The sequence below is a fragment of the Phoxinus phoxinus genome (assembly GCF_949152265.1).
Source record: "Phoxinus phoxinus genome assembly, chromosome: 23".
In the NCBI taxonomy this organism is placed as follows: Eukaryota; Metazoa; Chordata; class Actinopteri; order Cypriniformes; family Leuciscidae; genus Phoxinus; species Phoxinus phoxinus.
This window is the reverse complement of record NC_136898.1, coordinates 18,507,255-18,525,841: the sequence shown is the minus strand read 5'-3', so window position 1 is coordinate 18,525,841 and position 18,587 is coordinate 18,507,255. Positions and strand designations below refer to the sequence as shown.

At 36.1% G+C, this 18,587-nt stretch overlaps 1 protein-coding gene across 3 annotated transcripts; it reads right to left on the bottom strand.

The window, feature by feature from the left end:
* Positions 1-2,069: 2,069 nt before the first annotated feature.
* Positions 2,070-18,567, bottom strand: LOC306991668 (cytosolic purine 5'-nucleotidase-like). 3 transcript variants are annotated; one of them, XM_079599728.1, is made up of 19 exons: positions 18,134-18,295; positions 14,091-14,164; positions 13,887-14,004; positions 10,787-10,882; positions 9,206-9,297; positions 9,064-9,121; positions 8,234-8,327; positions 7,842-7,895; positions 7,635-7,718; positions 7,465-7,506; positions 7,250-7,351; positions 6,075-6,141; positions 5,787-5,957; positions 5,647-5,698; positions 3,542-3,610; positions 3,134-3,194; positions 2,789-2,965; positions 2,500-2,586; positions 2,070-2,309 (listed from the first exon to the last, which is right to left on the bottom strand). In XM_079599728.1, the coding sequence occupies exons 1-19, from the start codon at positions 18,169-18,171 to the stop codon at positions 2,226-2,228; spliced, it is 1,620 nt and encodes a 539-aa protein (XP_079455854.1). In that variant the 5' UTR covers positions 18,172-18,295; the 3' UTR covers positions 2,070-2,225. The 3 variants fall into 3 exon arrangements, with proteins under 3 accessions (XP_079455854.1, XP_079455855.1, XP_079455856.1); XM_079599729.1 differs by lacking the exon at positions 3,542-3,610 and having other exon boundaries at positions 18,134-18,567; XM_079599730.1 differs by lacking the exons at positions 2,070-2,309; positions 2,500-2,586 and having other exon boundaries at positions 2,842-2,965; positions 3,542-3,606.
* Between the last annotated feature and the right edge of the window lie 20 nt (positions 18,568-18,587).

The following is an 18,587-nucleotide window of genomic DNA, read 5'->3' as shown; positions in this document are numbered from 1 at the left end:
TGCTGAATGTTGATGTATGTGTGACTCAAGCAATATTGATTGCAAGATATATTTATAGGGGGATCAACCCCCTTAACATTTTTTTGTGTTTAACAATATGGTTTATGTTTTTTGTCAGCAATAATTATAATAGACCATAATTCAACATGGAATAGTGATTTAATGAGAAGTTGGGTCATCTTTTAAAAACAACCTATTTAGTAGGCTACTTCTCTTCCTTTGAAACCAAAAATATTATAGTATAGGCTATGAAGTTGCACACTATAATCACCATAATGGTGACACAACAATTTAAGGACATCAACTTAAATTTATGAAGTCAACTTATGTGATAGTGTTCTCTCAATTTTCAGGGCAACTTACAGGAGAAAGATGAATGCAGAAGTGGAGGAAATGAGTGAAAATTATATTAAGAATTGCCCTGCCTCAAACTCTTTTGCTTGATAAACTGGTACTCGAACCAATCAAGTAATCTTAATTTGGGTTTTCTGAGTAACAAATGCATATATGAATAGTACAGATTTCTAGATTTGTACAATTAAGTTCAACAAATTGTTGGACATAGCCAAAGATAACTAAGAAGGGCTAGTTAGAACAACTGTTAGGTTTAAGAAAAATTTGAATAAATTAAATGGGGTGATGTTATTTCATGATATAGCCTTAATGTTGCTTCGTATAAGGACTGTAACTTAAATCATGCAACATGCAGGGCTGAATGATAAATTGTTTTTTAGAAAATAAAATCTGTTCATTATGAATGCATTTAGTGTCAAAATAATGTTTGTTGTATACTGTGTTATAGTCAGGCATGAAGGTCAAGAGAAGGTTCTTCTGGGGTTTCCAAACATCAAATGTAATTATCATGACAAAAACACGCGATTTGTGCCTCTATGCTATGACATGGGACACTAATGAGCATTGGGACACTAGTGTAGGCTACTTATGGATTAATTAAAATACTTAGTTTCCAACAACACGCTATTCTTTGAGTTTTATCGTAAGTATAGCCTATGCATGCTTGATTTACACAGTAGCTAAATTATACAGCAGTAACCTCTATACCTTTACACGTGCTACATTTTAATGATAATCATTTTAAATATAATCGATACCTGTTGCAGGAAATTATGTTATTCTGGCAGTTTTATGGTCATTTGAAAAAGAAAAAAAGGTACAGGCCTGTTCGCCAGGTTATAGTTGTTCTCAGGTCGACGCAGCGGAAATCAAAACAAAATAGCGCGAAATCTTGATGTTTGAACACAGTAGCGGTGTGTGTGTGGTATAAATGAGCCGTTTACATAAAGGCAGGGCATATGGTCTAATTTTCTAATCATGCTCAAACAGAAGCTGGTTATGATAAAATTAAAGTTCTCCATTCAAGTCGCGCGCACAGATAGTCTTTGCCGCCATCTTACGGACAACATAAAGAGATTTTCCCGAAGATGTCCGAATGTTAGTTAATTTTTAACTGCACTTAATCCCCTATTTTCATGAACATGCCGTTTCAGTAGCTACACTTCCTCGACCTCTATATGGCATAGCCTATTAAAAATCTCATTCAGCAATTAAAGGCTCCCATGGACAAAGTTTAACTCATTACAACAGGAAATTAACTTTCACATGTGTCTGAGGTAAATCAAGTTAGAAATAAAAATGACAACAGAATAAGTCTAAAATAAAGCTCTTTAATTATGTCAATTAATAATTCTTATGAAAAACAGTAGCCTAAAAGCATAAACAAAAATATATAGTTATATATTATTATTATAATTTTTAAATATATTTATATAAAATATATATTAATTCAATCATAGGGGCAGAATAGAACAGTTTTAGAGTTACTTTTTAGATTAAGTTATTATAAACATCAATGTCTGCATTATTGTATAAGGTCTATATAATAAACAAAAGTAAATAAACATTTCACCAATGAGACAAAAGCCTAGATACTTTATCAAAGCTCTTACCGGTAATTACGAAAACAGAATATAAAAGTTTAATAAAATGGTTATAAAATGTTTTCTTACTTGCTTTACAAATAATAAAACAGCTGTTAACTTAAACCATATGACATGCAAATTCCTTTTAATCACAAATTTCTGCCCGAATCATACATAAGCAAAACTGCAAATCCAACCAAACAATAAGGCATGGAAACTGAGAAAGTACACATTAAATAAAAAGTTAATATTTACAGCAATAATAAAAAAAAAATCCATCAGTCCTCATGTCTCTGTGGATGTAGCTGGGTTATTTTGGGCACAATTATCATCTTGTCTGCAGTTGCCATCGTCGCACTCACACTGCCGCTGTGTGCAAAAGATGTAAATCACTTAGCAAAGAAAAAGCATCATTTTAGAACAAAAACATGGGGAAACAATACTGTTACATTTAAAACAGTAATGCAAATTACGATGTTTGAGAGTAATACATTTTAGGAATATAATAAAATATGCATAATTCTTATATAAAAAGTAAAAGTGAGAGTGCCATTCAAACCTTGATGTTTGTGCTTTTGAGCATGTGCCCTGGCAGCTCTGTGATCGGCTCTTTGCTCTGAGACTCCACAGCGGCCTCGTGTGGCAACTGTAATGAGCGACACAACATTCATTCAACACACACTAGGAACTTTGACAAAAATATCAGCACCTATTTCTTTTACTTCGTTTTTAGAGCAATTTAGTAGTCTTAAATAGTACTATAAATAATAAAATATATTATATTTATTTACTATAATTATTATAATTTATAACATCTTTATTATAATTTATAATTATTTCAAACGTACCAGGACGTGGGGGGCTCTGAAGAGGTAGCTGAAGGGGTAGTTTAAGAGGTTGAGGCAGGTGGTAGAGTATATATCCGCGTAGCGCAGTAACTGACTGGCGAAGAGGGTTTTTGTGGAACCACAGCGTAAAAGACTGCCCATTTTCCCATAGCACAGATCCATGCCGTACGTCACCATCTAATGCATATCGAAAAAATGGTATGTTACAGTAAGGATATGCAATTTTAAGAAGCACACAATTCAGAATATGTTTTGAATGAAGATAATCCACAAAACAGGTTAGATGTGAAAACATCACGGTGAATGATGTGTGGCAAACTTACTGAGATGACCCTGAGAACTCACCTTTATCCTTCTCTGAATCGCACTAATATCCGGGCTCTCCTGACTTCCACTGTCCAAATGCCTGAGGGGGTAAAATGAGAGGTCAGCTGAAAAGTCCAATGTCATTCAGTGTTAACCCTCTGGTGTTCTTTGCTCAGTTTTGGCCAAGAAAAAAAAAAGTGTTTATGTTACTTCATCGGAATGGTCCAATGTTGGGGAAAGTTACAATTTAGCGTTAATTTTAATGCAACTTGCGTTACTTAGTTATTTTTTTACGGAGAGTAATGCGTTACGTTACTTATGCGTTCCATTTCCTCGTCTGGGCTCGCCTTGCTTGTTTGTTTTTTAATAACAAAGAAAAAACAAATAAGCCTCAGGCTGAAGGAAATGCAAATTCGCGCCTGTATAGAGGGCGCTGCTCAAACAAACCTTTCAGCTGTGCTGCCATTCTGGATTGCAGAAGAATAGGACTCAGGAGAAGAAAGTTCATCATTCTTACTTAAAAACAACAACAACAACAACAAAAGAAAGACATGTGATGTTTGACTAAAGTTATTTTTGCCTATGACTATGGTTGAATTGGATCATCGAAGGTCAGCAGCAAAGAACTATATTTTAAGTTTTACTTTATAGTTACTTTAAGTAATCTGGTTACATAACTCACATTACTTGTAATGCGTTACCCCCAACACTGGAAGGGTATGACACTGTGACTATTGTGGCACTTGCCATGTGGATACACACTTGTTCAGTCAAAGTACCGCAAGAGGGATTAGAGAGCAGAAGGCTACATATGCTTTTGCATTGTGCTTGCAGTATTTTGCTGTCATGCACCGATCGGTCTGTTTAGAGCCACTTCAAGTCGAACAAGCCTACACACACACACACACAAATCACGGACATGATTTAAAAAGGTTAAATGGTCCTAAAAAGTGACACTTGTACTCCTCACAGTCAAAAATGATCGCTTGATGAACAGATTGAAGCTTGAACAGATAGGCTTTTATTCACATATGCCAATTGATCAGTGAACATAAACAGAAGATCAACTGAACCTGCTTCACCTCATTGGTTCTTGCTGAAGCTCAAACGTGATGCGTAACACGAGAATGAACCTCATTGGTTCTTGCTGAAGCTCAAACGTGCTGCGAAACACGAGAATGAACCTCATTGGTTCTTGCTGAAGCTCAAACGTGCTGCGAAACACAGGAATGAACCTCATTGGTTCTTGCTGAAGCTCAAACGTGATGCGTAACACGAGAATGAACCTCATTGGTTCTTGCTGAAGCTCAAACGTGCTGCGAAACACGAGAATGAACCTCATTGGTTCTTGCTGAAGCTCAAACGTGCTGCGAAACACGAGAATGAACCTCATTGGTTCTTGCTGAAGCTCAAACGTGCTGCGAAACACAGGAATGAACCTCATTGGTTCTTGCTGAAGCTCAAACGTGCTGCGAAACACAGGAATGAACCTCATTGGTTCTTGCTGAAGCTCAAACGTGCTGCGAAACACAGGAATGAACCTCATTGGTTCTTGCTGAAGCTCAAACGTGCTGCGTAACACGAGAATTAACCTCATTGGTTCTTGCTGAAGCTCAAACGTGCTGCGTAACACGAGAATTAACCTTATTGGTTCTTGCTGAAGCTCAAACGTGCTGCGAAACACAGAAATGAACCTCATTGGTTCTTGCTGAAGCTCAAACGTGCTGCGAAACACAAGAATGAACCTCATTGGTTCTTGCTGAAGCTCAAACGTGCTGCGAAACACAGGAATGAACCTCATTGGTTCTTGCTGAAGCTCAAACGTGCTGCGAAACACAGGAATGAACCTCATTGGTTCTTGCTGAAGCTCAAACGTGCTGCGAAACACAGGAATGAACCTCATTGGTTCTTGCTGAAGCTCAAGCGTGAATTGCGTAGCTTTCTATGGAGGGACAGAAAGCTCCCAGATTTCATTAAGAATTTCTTCATTTGTGTTCTGAAGATGAAAGAAAGTCTTACGGGTTTGGAACGAAGTAAATGAGTAAATGATGACATAATTTTAGGGTGAATTAACACTTGAAGGATACATAATTATTGAAAAAAGTATAAATAATTGGGTATGGATTAATGTATAGTATTGTGGAAATAAATGGAGCATAATTGTTGCATAAATATTACTTTGGTGCCATTCCCTCAAAATACAAAATATTAAATAAATAAAATAATTACTGAACAAAAATATATTAAATTGATTTTACTGGTGGGGAAAAAACACTCACATTTGAGGTGTTCGGCCCACTTTTGACCCCTAAATCAGGAGAACTAGAGATTGTTTGTGAGCGTTTCAGCTTTTGCTGTCTCTTAAGTACTCAAAAAGAGACTTGATTGCCTAAATAAAATATAATTAATGATTAATCTAATTAATTTGAACTAACACTTTTGTATCATGTGAAGTCTGTGCACAGAAAAGCAAGTATATGGAGTACTGTACTGCCATCTATCCATCATGCCCAGTATTGCACTGATTCTGGCAGAGAACGACTCACACTTACTGATATAATTCTGCAAGGAAGATGTCAAGATGTCTTAACTCCTCAAACATACCTATAAAAAGACACAAGAAACGCTATGTTTAGCCTCTAGAAGTCATCTTTGCAAATGCATTCATCATCAAATAGCGGGTGTTATTTACTGGTTTTGTCTGTCCACACATGCAGCTCCTTCACGAGCTCAGGAACCACCAGGAAAGTCTTCCAGCCCTGACGTTTCTTTGACTTGAGAATATCCCCAAAGATGTGATCCCCCACATAGAGGATGTCTTTGCCCTTAACATCCAGCAAATCACAGACAATATCAGAAGATCCTAAGAAAAGGGTTGAACAAGAATAACTGACATGAGCAAAGGAGTGCCTTCATGTAAGCTCAGCAAACAGATCATGAAGATGATGAGAACAATGTGTGAGAACTCCTCCGGCATTACCTCCAGAATACACTGTCCCGTGCTGGAGGTCTCCGGTGTATGTGCCAATACGCAGCTTACCAGTGACCTACATCAGGGAATGATCAGAAGTTTAGGACAATTCAAGCTCGAGCAAGACGGTTGCTGATATTTCATTAAACATAAAGTGACTTAATGTTAATACAACTATACAGTGTATGTTATTTATTTATGTATTTATTTATTTATTTACCTCCATTCAAAAGTTTGGGGTCTGCAAGATTTTACTGTTTTTGAAAGTATCTCATGCTCATTTATTCGATTTAAAATACAGTAATATTGTGAAATATTATTACAATTTAAAATAACTGTTTTCTATTTGAATATATTTAAAAATATAATTTATTCCTGTGAGGCAAAGCTGAATTTATGTCCAGTCTTCAGTGTCACATGATCCTTCAGAAATTATTTGCTGTTAAAAAAAACCCATTATCATCAATGTTGATATTTTTTGTGGAACCTGAGATAAAAAAAAATAATGATTATAATATAAATATTATTATTATTACATATAATATTTATGACAAACCTGCACAGCCATATTGGAACATGCACTATACAGAGAGAATCATCCTGTCTGGGACACAAGATTTTGCTGATTTGCTGATTTTGTTCAAATCAGCATATATAAAAGTAAATCCCACCATAATGCTACAAATATTAGGTTATACTTTACTTTAAGGTGTCCTTGTTACATTGTAATTGTACATTTAAGTGCTGGGTATAATATCAATTAACATGTTAGGGTTTGGTTTAAGGTTAGTTGCATATAATTATGCATAATTTATAGTTATTACTACAGTAACTACGTGTAACAATGTCCCTGTAAAATAAAGTGTTTCCACATATTATTATGTTACTGGGAAGTACTGAAGACTTTTCAATTCACTACAAAGAGAAATGTGGAGAAATTAACCGAGTCATTTCTTTCTTTATTCAAAGTCTAATGTTTGTATTTGTTTACCTTTTTTTCTTCTTCTGGTTTTGGGTAAAATAGGAGCTAGACCGGTCTCAGATTCACCCATATTCTCATTGTTATTAAATCATTTGGTTTAACAGCGAACTTTTACAATAAAAACAACTTATTTTTGCCTGAATAAGTTTTTGATTTCTATGTGAATAGTATCAGTGCACCGCACCAGACGCCAGGAACCCACCGTGTCGACCTGTCGCAACACTGTCCCTCCTGCGAAGAACATGGGCTTCCTAGTGTCCACCACCACCAGGTCAAAGTATGAGCGCCAGGGTTTCTTGGGGCTCTAGACAACATGGATCATTTCGGAATTTTAATATCTTTATGTCTGCAAACAATATTTCAGAGTAAATGATACCAAGGAGTATTTTCTGTGTTAGTCAGAGAGTAGTTGCTCACCTTAGAGCCAGCCGGGGAATCCAGTAAATACTTCATAATAGCCTAATTTGAGAAAAGACGTAATACAGTGTGATTAAAATCCAATTATGAATATTAATGATAGCGTGCAATGATATGCAGCCTGTCCGTGGCAGTGTAAATAATTTCTAGGGGGCTGGCGCTCTCCTTACCTCAGTGTAATTGAAGTCGCTGTTGGTGGCCAGGAACACTTTGGCGACCTCTTTGATGCGGCTCAGTAACACAGGAAGACGAGGCTAAACATAATCATATGTATATGAGTCTTTTGCCACATGCAAATCTATAATCGTCATATAACTTTACTGATGATTAGCATACAAAATCAGGGAATTTGTGAAAAATATATAATTATTACTTACGTCTTTAATCACATACTTGTCCAGGTTCTTCAGTGTTCGTTCCTTCAGAGTGCCCTGTTACAATAATAACAATGACTGTAATGTGTGTATGCCTGAATATTCAGCATTATTAATTAACCATCAATCGCAGCAGAGGACAACTGATGATTAACACATGTATATAAAGAATATGAATGGATTCTGATTGGCTGTCAATGTTTTTATCGTTCATCAATTGAGAAAAATCGTTCTGAAAGTGTTTCAACGATAGCGTTCCTCTGTGTGATTATTGTTATGGATTCCCCTATTCTCATAGAATTAGAATGATTATTAAAACTTTATAGTTATCGTCCTCTGGGTGATCGGCCCTTTATAATCTACACAAAAATGTTAGTGCAAATGGTCAAGTTTACCGTGTCGTGAAGGTGATCCATGGCGTCCCTCACGTCCTGAAACATGCTCCTGTGTGACATGAACAAGTCACCGTGTTTGAACCCTTTCTGGCAACTAAGTGGGAGAGGAATAGTAAGACAGATTTTAGAAATCTTTTGAGCATCCTATTTTAAAGGTTTAGTTTTGGAGGACTAATATGTTTACATGTCAAAAAACACTTTCACTTTGTCATAATATACATTGCAGCATAACCTCGGTTTTTACAGTGTATGAAAATAATTGTCTTTCTAAACCCCTCCTTCCTGAGAGCCTCTGCTCTGCTCTGATTGGTCAGATGACCCAGTCTGTTGTGATTGGTCTACTCTGCTATGATTGGTTAGATGACCCAGTCTGTTGTGATTGGTCTGCTCTGCTCTGATTGGTCAGATGGCCCGGTCTGTTGTGATTGGTCTGCTCTGCTATGATTGGTTAGATGACCCAGTCTGTTGTGATTGGTCTGCTCTGCTCTGATTGGTCAGATGGCCCGGTCTGTTGTGATTGGTCTGCTCTGCTCTGATTGGTCAGATGGCCCGGTCTGTTGTGATTGGTCTGCTCTGCTCTGATTGGTCAGATGGCCCGGTCTGTTGTGATTGGTCTGCTCTGCTCTGATTGGTCAGATGGCCCGGTCTGTTGTGATTGGTCTGCTCTGCTCTGATTGGTCAGATGGCCCGGTCTGTTGTGATTGGTCTGCTCTGCTCTGATTGGTCAGCTGACCCAGTCTGTTGTGATTGATCTACTGCTTACAACACGTTTTAGAAACGAAATGCCCATTACCAGATCTGAATTTCAGATATATGAATAATTCACTCACTTTTTGTATCTGGTGGTTTTGGCGAAGAAGTCAAACAGGCAGGCATAAAGATATGTCTCTGAGAACATGAGAGAGACAAATCATGTTAATAGAATCGATTATCCTTTCACTTGGCCGTTTAGATGCATCATTGTCATTGTACCTGATAGGTTGAAGAGCGTGTTTAGGACGTAAAAGCGGTTAGTGTCGTCCCTCTGGATGAACTTGTTTGGATAATACTCATCAACCTGTTCACTGCAAATGACACGCATCTTAATGAGAATACTAGCAGACAAATTAGCAGTCTGACAATCCATACAAAAGCATTGGAAATACATTCACACATCGGAAGGCGTGTGACGAAACAATAACAGTGTGTCACTGAGCTGCCCAGCTATTGTGTCACAGCAGCAGCCAGTGTTGAGAGACTGCTAACAATACGTTCTCAAACAACTGATCCCTGCTAAATAAAACCGTGCCCAAAATACCCCATGTCTAACGAATCACCCTTTATTACGCTGTCTTATATGTGAGGATAACCAACAGCCTCATTAACAGAATCTACACACCACTCTTCTATGGCAGGTGTTGGATATAAATATACCACTATAATGAGTTCATTACTTCATCTGTGTCTGATCTAAATAGATTTTTTGATGAATAGAAAGGTCAAAAGAATTGCATTTATTTGGAATTGTAGATAGATAGATAGATAGATAGATAGATAGATAGATAGATAGATAGATAGATAGATAGATAGATAGATAGATAGATAGATAGATTTTTTTGAGATTCATGGATGGATGGATGGATGGATGGATGGATGGATGGATGGATGGATGGATGGATGGATGGATGGATGGATGGATGGATGGATGGATGGATGGATGGATGGATGGATGGATGGATGGATGGATGGACGGACTTTGATGAGTTAGACCAGGGATGGGGAACGTTGGTCCTGGAGAGTTTAGTTCTGACCCTAATCAAACACCAGGACATTCTGGTCCTGAAATGTTGTCCTTACATATCCCTACCCCTGAATAACACTACCCATAAGTTATCCCTAAAATCACAGGGAAATGATAGGTGATTAACACTGATGTTGAAGCACACAACCCTGGATGTAAGCCTAAACTTGACATAAACTGTAAACTTGTTCCTCAAAACATTCTGATTGGTTGATTGGAATGTCGTTCCTTGATCAAGGAACATGTTGTACTTGGTGAGTACCAAGTAGGTTTCCCTCTGTTTGCAGATGATGAGTCAACACATCCAAAATAACTTCTTGTCAATTATGAGTGAGTAAACACATCTGCAAGCTTGTATAGTTATGATTCAAGAAAAAGATTTGTCCATGAATCAGAGTGATTAAGATGTTCAGGTTAGGCTAACAATTGCTATATTCGTTTTTAAAATTCGTTTTTTTTGTGAAGCGCCTTCATTGCTAAAGTGTATTTTTTTTCATTGTGATGTTAAACACAAAATTGCCTTGCTCTGCTGTGCTAGTCTCTCTAACACAGATCCTTGTATTTCTTTATCTGTTTTCAACAGCTCTCAACCCTGTCGTTCCTTCACATTCGGTTTATTGGCTTTCAGCCTGCCTCCCTTGACTGTTTTGTCCCACGCAGCACTCACCTTTGTTGGAGTCTTCTGTTGTCAGAGAAAGGTTGAGGGGGTATTTGCGAGCAAACTCTCACTCAATTCACCATTGACTGGCGCCACAATGAATCATCTCACTCACCCTCTCAGGTACTCAAAGCCGTGAGTGCACACCAGGATGTTTCCATTGGAGTCTATTTTCAACAGGTTACCGTACGTAGTGTCGAACACCAGGCCTCTGGAGAGGAGAGGAGAAAGAGAGAGAACGTTGGAAAGAACAAGAGTCTGGGAGCATTCAGACAAGTGAATAATTGATTGCAAAAGGCCCTCTTAGGAGTTAAAACAAGAGTTCATTCATATTTATATTTCGCCCCAGCAGTATCATTGAGCAGAGAGTTAAACTGTCTGCGTTTGGTATTCAGCATGTATTAAAAATGACCTCAAGCAACCTTCTGCTTTTATGAGACTCTTGAGACTGGGATTTCTATTTGTATGGTTACCCACAAAGTTTCTCAGGAATCGTTTATAATAGGCTCAAACATTAATACAAACATTCAGAAAGAAAATTAAGTGGACTTAATGAGTACATCTTGTACTATAGAAATCAATTCATATTGGAGTTATCTGTTCAAAAGTTTGGGGTCAGTATAATCTTTTTTTTTTTTTTTTTTTTTTTTTTTTACAAATTAGTGTTTTTATTCAGCAAGGACACAATAAACTGATCAAAAGTGACAGTAAAAAATTTACAATGTTACAAAACATTTCTATTTCAAATAAATGCTTTGCTTATCTAAGAATCCAGAAACAAAAAAAATCACACTTTATAAAAAAATATTAAGCAGCACAACTGTTTTCAACATTGACTACGTTTACAAGCTGTTAAAATTCGGGTTATGGTCGGGTTAAGGTCACTATTCGGGTTTCTGAAACATTCGGGATAACCCGTTTACATGCGTGAGCAGAGAGAGTTACTCCTGTATGGAATGTGTAATCAGTCGCCAATATCCCGATGTAAACGGCGACGCACGGTTAGCGTCTGGACGTACGGACAACATTAAGACGCAATATGCGTCATTTCCGATTCTTCTTCCTGTATCCAAAGACAACAACAACAACAGCAGCAGCAGGCGGATAATGAATAGTTTGGGGCAGATCGCGATAGTCTTTGTTTGCGCTTTGGCGCTGGTACTGATCCACCAGCAGCACTTGACACTACTGTGCCTCATGGTCTTTATTAATAGAAGGAGAGAAATTGAGCAAGAGATGGGAAATGTTGCTGGAGCTGTGCCACACATATAAAGAAATTGGTCTCCTCCTCGCTCCAAAAGTGTGGTGCTGTGCTGCGTCTCGCCATGTTGATCTCGACTTGTTTACTTCCGCTATACTGCACGCAGGGTTTTTTTATGCGCCGTCTCTACTCAAAAGACCAAGATTCCTTGCGAATAGAACATAAGCAGAACACACATTTTGATGGGGATGTGCCGAAACGCGTTTACAAGACCAAATATTCGGGTTAGAAAAGGGGTACCCCAGGTATAATATCCCGGTTATGAGCATATCCGGGTTTTTGCCGGTGTTTACATGGCCGTGCGCGACCGGGTTATTGCTAATATTCCGGTTTTGAAAGGGTTATTGGCTGCATGTAAACGTAGTCATTGATAATAATAAGAAATGTTTCTTGAGCAGTTTTAAACAGTCATTTTAAATTGTAATATTTCACTATATTACTGTTTTTACTGTATTTTTGATTAAATAAATTAAGCCTTGGTGAGCATTGAAGACTTCTTTCAAAACTATTATTAAATATTAACCTCAAACTTTTGAACGTATCATGTTAACCTAATAATTAATTAAAAAGCTATGACAAAATAAAACGAGTGAAAGCAAGACGCATATTCAACATAAATCAAAACTGATCCTTTAATTTCTCAACACGTCTGGTTTTATTGCACACAATTCCACACTGCACTATTAAACATCTATATGGAATAACTTACAAATTTAGATCACAAAACCCTCTTATCAATCCCTCCCCTCAAAGTACTTGCATATATTCATAATGCCTATTTTTTTTAAATCCAATCAATACTTGATGGACATGACTGGATTTTGAAGTTATGAATGGCATTTCACATCGACTTGAAAGCAAATGAACATTGCAAATTAGTACAAATACTGAAACTGTAAACTGCAAAAAAAAGATTTCCTACTCAGTATTTTGATCTTGTATTCCTTTATAAGTATCTAAACTTTCTTAAATCAAGATACATTAAATTAATGCAAAATTACTTAAGATATTAAGTCATGTTTTCTGAAAAAAATTATCAAAATTAAGTGAAGGGGTAAGAAAAATAAACTTTATTTAAAGGGAAAGCCATCTTATTTTGCTTACCACATTGGTAGACATTTGTGACCCTGGACCACAAAACCAGTCACATGGGTCAAGTGAGATGTATACATCATCTGACAGCTGAATAAATAATCGTTCCATTAATGTATGTTTTTTTAGGATAGGAAAATATTTGGTCGATATACAACTATTGGAAAATCTGGAACCTGAGGGTGCAAAAAATCTAAACTGAGAAAATCGCCTTTAAAGTTGTCCATTTATGTTCGCGATTGTGCTGCATTCACTCACAATTTTTTTTTTTTTTATGTATTTACGGTAGGAAATTTACAAAATATCATAATTTTGACCCATACAATATATTGTTGGCTATTGCCACAAATATCCGTGCGACATGTGACTGGTTTTGTGATCCAGGGTCACATTTTTCCTTTTTTAAGCGTAAACTCACTTTATTTTGATATATTTTTCAAAAAACAACACTTTATCTGATGTCATGTTACTTCTCAAGTAATTGAATCTTGATTTAAGGACATTTAAGTATTTATACTTAAAAATAAGGCAATAATACTGAGGAAGATGATCATATTTTGCAGTGAAGATTCCCATGAACTATACATTTTGAAATTCACTGCACTCTTCTAAACGGTTGTTACTGTTTACGTTGCTTACACTTCTATTTTCCCCTTATATGACGCACCATTCCCGTTGAAATAAATGGAATAATCATGTTCTGTGACGCAATGTAAACCAGAATCCGGATATTAAGAAGATGATGTGCATGTAAACACAGTCAATGTTCTGCTTGCACCTCCACAAACCCTCAAAAGCCTTTCCAATGAGCTCAGTTACCCAATATAGCCTAATCCAGACCCATTAATGGCGCGACACTTACCGTGTGGGGAAGGTAGGGTCGTATGAATAGCCCAGCAGCTCGTGTGGGTATCCGATCGACACCAGCCTGTCTCTGAGCAGCTCAAAGCCCAGACTCTCATACTCTGGAGACTTATACACTGTTGAAAACACGAGAGTTGATGTGAAAGAAGCACTTCACACATAGTCTGACAACTAGTCCCAAAGGCACTATAAATGCACTCACCCGCCAGAGTGTAATCCATGTCAAATCCATAGCACTTGATGTTTTCAAGTGTCAAACTCCGGTTCACAAACACCCTGAAGGGAAAGACAGGAGGTTGTTTATCTGATTGGTAGGTCATACCTTTCTTACAGTTATCGATTTGGCATATACTTTTATCCACAGAACACTTACAGTGCATTTAAGGGGACCATATTATGCCCTTTTAAAAGTCTTTTCAAGCATGTTTGGAAAATGTCAAGCTACTAACTAAAACTAACTCAACCGGGACTTGTCGCCTTTTTTTTTTTTTTTTTTTTGCATATTACTTGGGTGGGAATAATTTAAATAAGAAATAAATGTTTGTTCCTGGAAGAAAACTCAAGACTACAAACAAAGCGTTTCAGAAAGTTAGGAAGGAGTGCGCACTGATATAGAGAAAAACTCTCTATGGAGTCTTCATGCTTTGTAACTTAGCAGACATTTTTCTCAAACAGCAACATTACACATTTAAGAAAGATGAAAATGTAAAAAAAAAAAGAAACATCCTTTAAGTTATAATAAAAGCCACAACCTCAGTGTAGTAACCCTGGCACAAATGCTGAATTTCATAACATTACTGAACTGAATTGAATCAACTGAGCTGAATAGCGGCACTACGTCTTCTGTAGAGCTACTTATATGACTGAATTTAACTAATTTCATTACTTATGAATGTTACAATATTATTAATATTTTTTTATTTAGCTTTATTTCAGTTTATTTTAGTAGCCTACTTAAAATTTTCAACCAATATTTGCATTTTATTTTAGCTTTATTTCAATTAACGAAAAACAAGTGTTGATTCACGTTGTTTTTTAATGATTAATGTCCATAATTTAGTAAATTTTAGCCCAAACTCTTTGGTTTTTAACCAAAGTTATTGTTATTGAACTAAACTGAATCAACACTGAACTGACTCGAGCTGAATAATGACACCACTGTCTTTTTTAGAGCTGCTTTACAGCAGAATTTCCATTTGTCTCATATTTGATGAAGTTTGCATCATTGATCGTTTATTAAGGTGAAACTGCTTTAAAACAATCTGTATTGTATAAAGTGCTGTAGAAATGTAGATAACTTAACTATCGCCTTAAGCGCCATGCTCTATCAGCTGAGCAACAAGAACACGCAATACCGCCAAAAAGTATGTATTGAAACGTGCAGTGCTTATCGCACTGTCCCATATATCAAGTGAGTGCAGTTTAGGTCTGTTCTTATCAGGTCCCTGGCATATGACATCAGTGCAGCTGGTGTGAGGTCACTGCCGTTCAAAACACGTAAAGACGCAGAGGGCGAAGGAACAGCCAACTGGCACTCTTTCTTCTTGGCAATTTTTCAGTGTAAACAAGTCACGGTTTTATATTTACAAAGGAAAGGACTGAGCAAGCAATATAATAAAAGTAAGACAATGCAACTTGATTAAATCTAATATTTTAAATGTTGCAACCGTCAACTAATGTTGAATATGAAAAATAATTGAGGTTGAAATATCTGATATCTGTATATAACAACATTGTTTCATATACTCGCCTAAATATATATATATATATATATATATATATATATATATATATATAGTGCTGTCAATCGATTAAAAAAGAACTACTAATCACACATTTTTCTGTAATTAATCATGAGTAATCACACCTAATATTAGTTTTTAATGTATTTTATATTGTATACTTTCACATTGAATCTCCAAAATATTGTAGAAACAACATGAATAGTCTATTTTTAATATTGGTTTATTAATGTACTATGAATGAAGGCCAGTATCAGTGAGAACTGATGTCTCTGTTACTTTTATAGCCATTCAACATTACAGTATAACTGAAAGCTATATATTTTTTTGTCTTTTTAACATATTTAAAATTGTATAGGCTTTAAAAAATATAGCCTAACAATTTTAATTTAAATGAACTTATATAAATCTTTACAAAAAACCATTGTAATAAATGTCACATTTAGCTGTCTTTAATATATCAGGGCTCAGCACTAACAGGTCTAACAATATCTATATACTATTTGAAAATTTGTTGAAAAAGAAGTATGAGGTTGCCTTGATGAATTTATTGGCTGAATGAGGTATTTTGTATTTAAACGAACAAATTCAAATTGAGAACAAAACAAAGTAGTGTTACTTCAGACAATTTCTAGCACAATACACTGTAAAATAAAATAAAACATTATTGTTGGTTTAAAGTAAGTAATCTGCTTGCCTTAATTTTGAGTTCATTGAAAATTTAACACTTTACAATAAGGTTCATTAGCAAACATTAGTTAATGTATTAACTAACATGAACATACAATAAGGTTCATTAGCAAACATTAGTTAATGTATTAACTAACATGAACTAACAATAAGCAATACATTTGTTACAGTATTTATTCATCTTTGTTTAATAATAAAAATACAGCTCTTTATTGTTTGTTCATATTCACAGTGCATTAACTAATGTTAACAAATACAACCTTTGATTTTAATAATGTATTAGTAAATGTTGAAATTAATATTATTAACTAAGATTAAAATATTAACTAAGATATGCTGTAGAAGTGCAGTTCATTATAAGTTCATGTGAACTAAGGTGCTAATGTTAACTAAATAACTTAATGTAAAGTGTTACCATTGAAACTATAAATTTGAGTTACAAAGAAAGAGATTCAGTTCACAGGTCAGTGGTTCGGTCAACATGCAGAAACTCAAAATATTGTGGTACAAGTTGATTAGAAAAATCTAAAAGTTGTAATAAATCATGAAAATAATTTCTTACAGGGGAGAGAACCTAAAAATGTGAATGCAGGTTGCACCAATTCCTTTTTTATTTTATTTTACAGTGAGTGTATTTATGTCTCATTGACTCACTGTTCAGGTTCAGTTGTAAAACAGGTTGTGATAGTCATATGCAATGCCATATGCAACCTTTCTTATCATAGTTTTTGTCAACTTCTTTGATGACACGCATCAATTCTTAAAGAAATAGTTCCCCTAAAAATGAGAATCCTGTCATCATTCACTCGCTCTTTTGTGCTCAGCGGAAGAAATAGTCATACAGGGTTTGGTACGACATCAGGGCGAGTAAAGAATTTGAATTTTGGGGCGAACTATCCCTTCAAGTATGTCCAAAGTCTTAATGATTAAAAAGCAGTTAATTACCTAAAATAGATGAGTGACTTGTCATCTGTGACTAACTATTCAACGAGAAAAGAAACAATCAATCTTGTATCTTTGAATAGATAAGACTGAGTATACAGGACCAACTGAATGAATGAATCAAATTAATGAATGTATAAATAAATATATAACACTTTATTTTAGTGTCATTGTTACACGTTATGTGTACTTACTATAGTAATAAAAGTAAAGTATGCATAATTACAAGCAACTAAACCTAAACCAAATCAAACCCTAAAAGTGTTAATATTGCTCAGTACTTAATTGTGTAAGGACAACTTAATATAAAGTGTAACCACATAAACAAAATAAAGCAAAACGAAATGGTTTCTTTTTTTTTTTTTCATATGTAACCTAATTATTGTTTTAAGACTGATTTGATATGACTGTGATATTATTTTTGGGAAAAGTTACATTTTGTTTAGATATTATCTAGATAATTGGCCCAGGTTTATGTCTAAGTATGATGCTTTAACGTAAGTAAATGTAGCCAGCCTATGTCATTGAGAGTCAAGAAACTCAAAGCCTATATCAAAGTGGTATAGGCTATGGCTATTGCCAACTTATTGTGAAATTAAATTACACGAAATGCCATTTTTGGGTAAAAAAATATCCCATGAGCCAGCATGATATATAACAAATACCGAAACAACTGCTGAGAATTAACTTACTGCAACAAAGAGATACAAGTGGTATTGTTAGTGGTATAGGCCTATTGGTATAACAACACAATTTAAATAAAAACATCAACTGAAAATGAATAACAGCATAAGACCAGTGTTTCTAAAGACAGTGTAAGCTTAAAGGCTGATATTCACCTGCATGACTGTGTAAAAGTACCTGTTCTTACCTGTGGTGTATTTCTTTTTTGGCGCTGCGCATCTCCATCGCGAGTGTCCGGTCTGTGTGTTCACTTCGCTCGCGCTCCCCGAATCACTCTCTGATCACGCTCAACTGTCACGATACCCTTTTTGCGCTTTAAATTGTACCATGATGTTGACATCACCAGTGTGAATTTACCTTGGGTTTGGCATGTAAACAGGAACCTTAAGTACGTAGTTTGGGCGTATGTGGGGTGCACGCGAACACGAGCGAAGTTTGAAATCGGTCGCTGTGGACAGGCTCCAGCGCGCAGCTCGAGCACGAAGATTGTGTTATCAGTATCAGACAGGCGCGCGCGCTCGCCTCAGGACGCAAAGGTCCCGTTCAGCGCCCAAACACGAGACCATCGATACTGCGCCACCGAGGCGACTACAGTCATGAGCATTTACAAATGAACCGCGCATTAATATTTCATTTAGCGC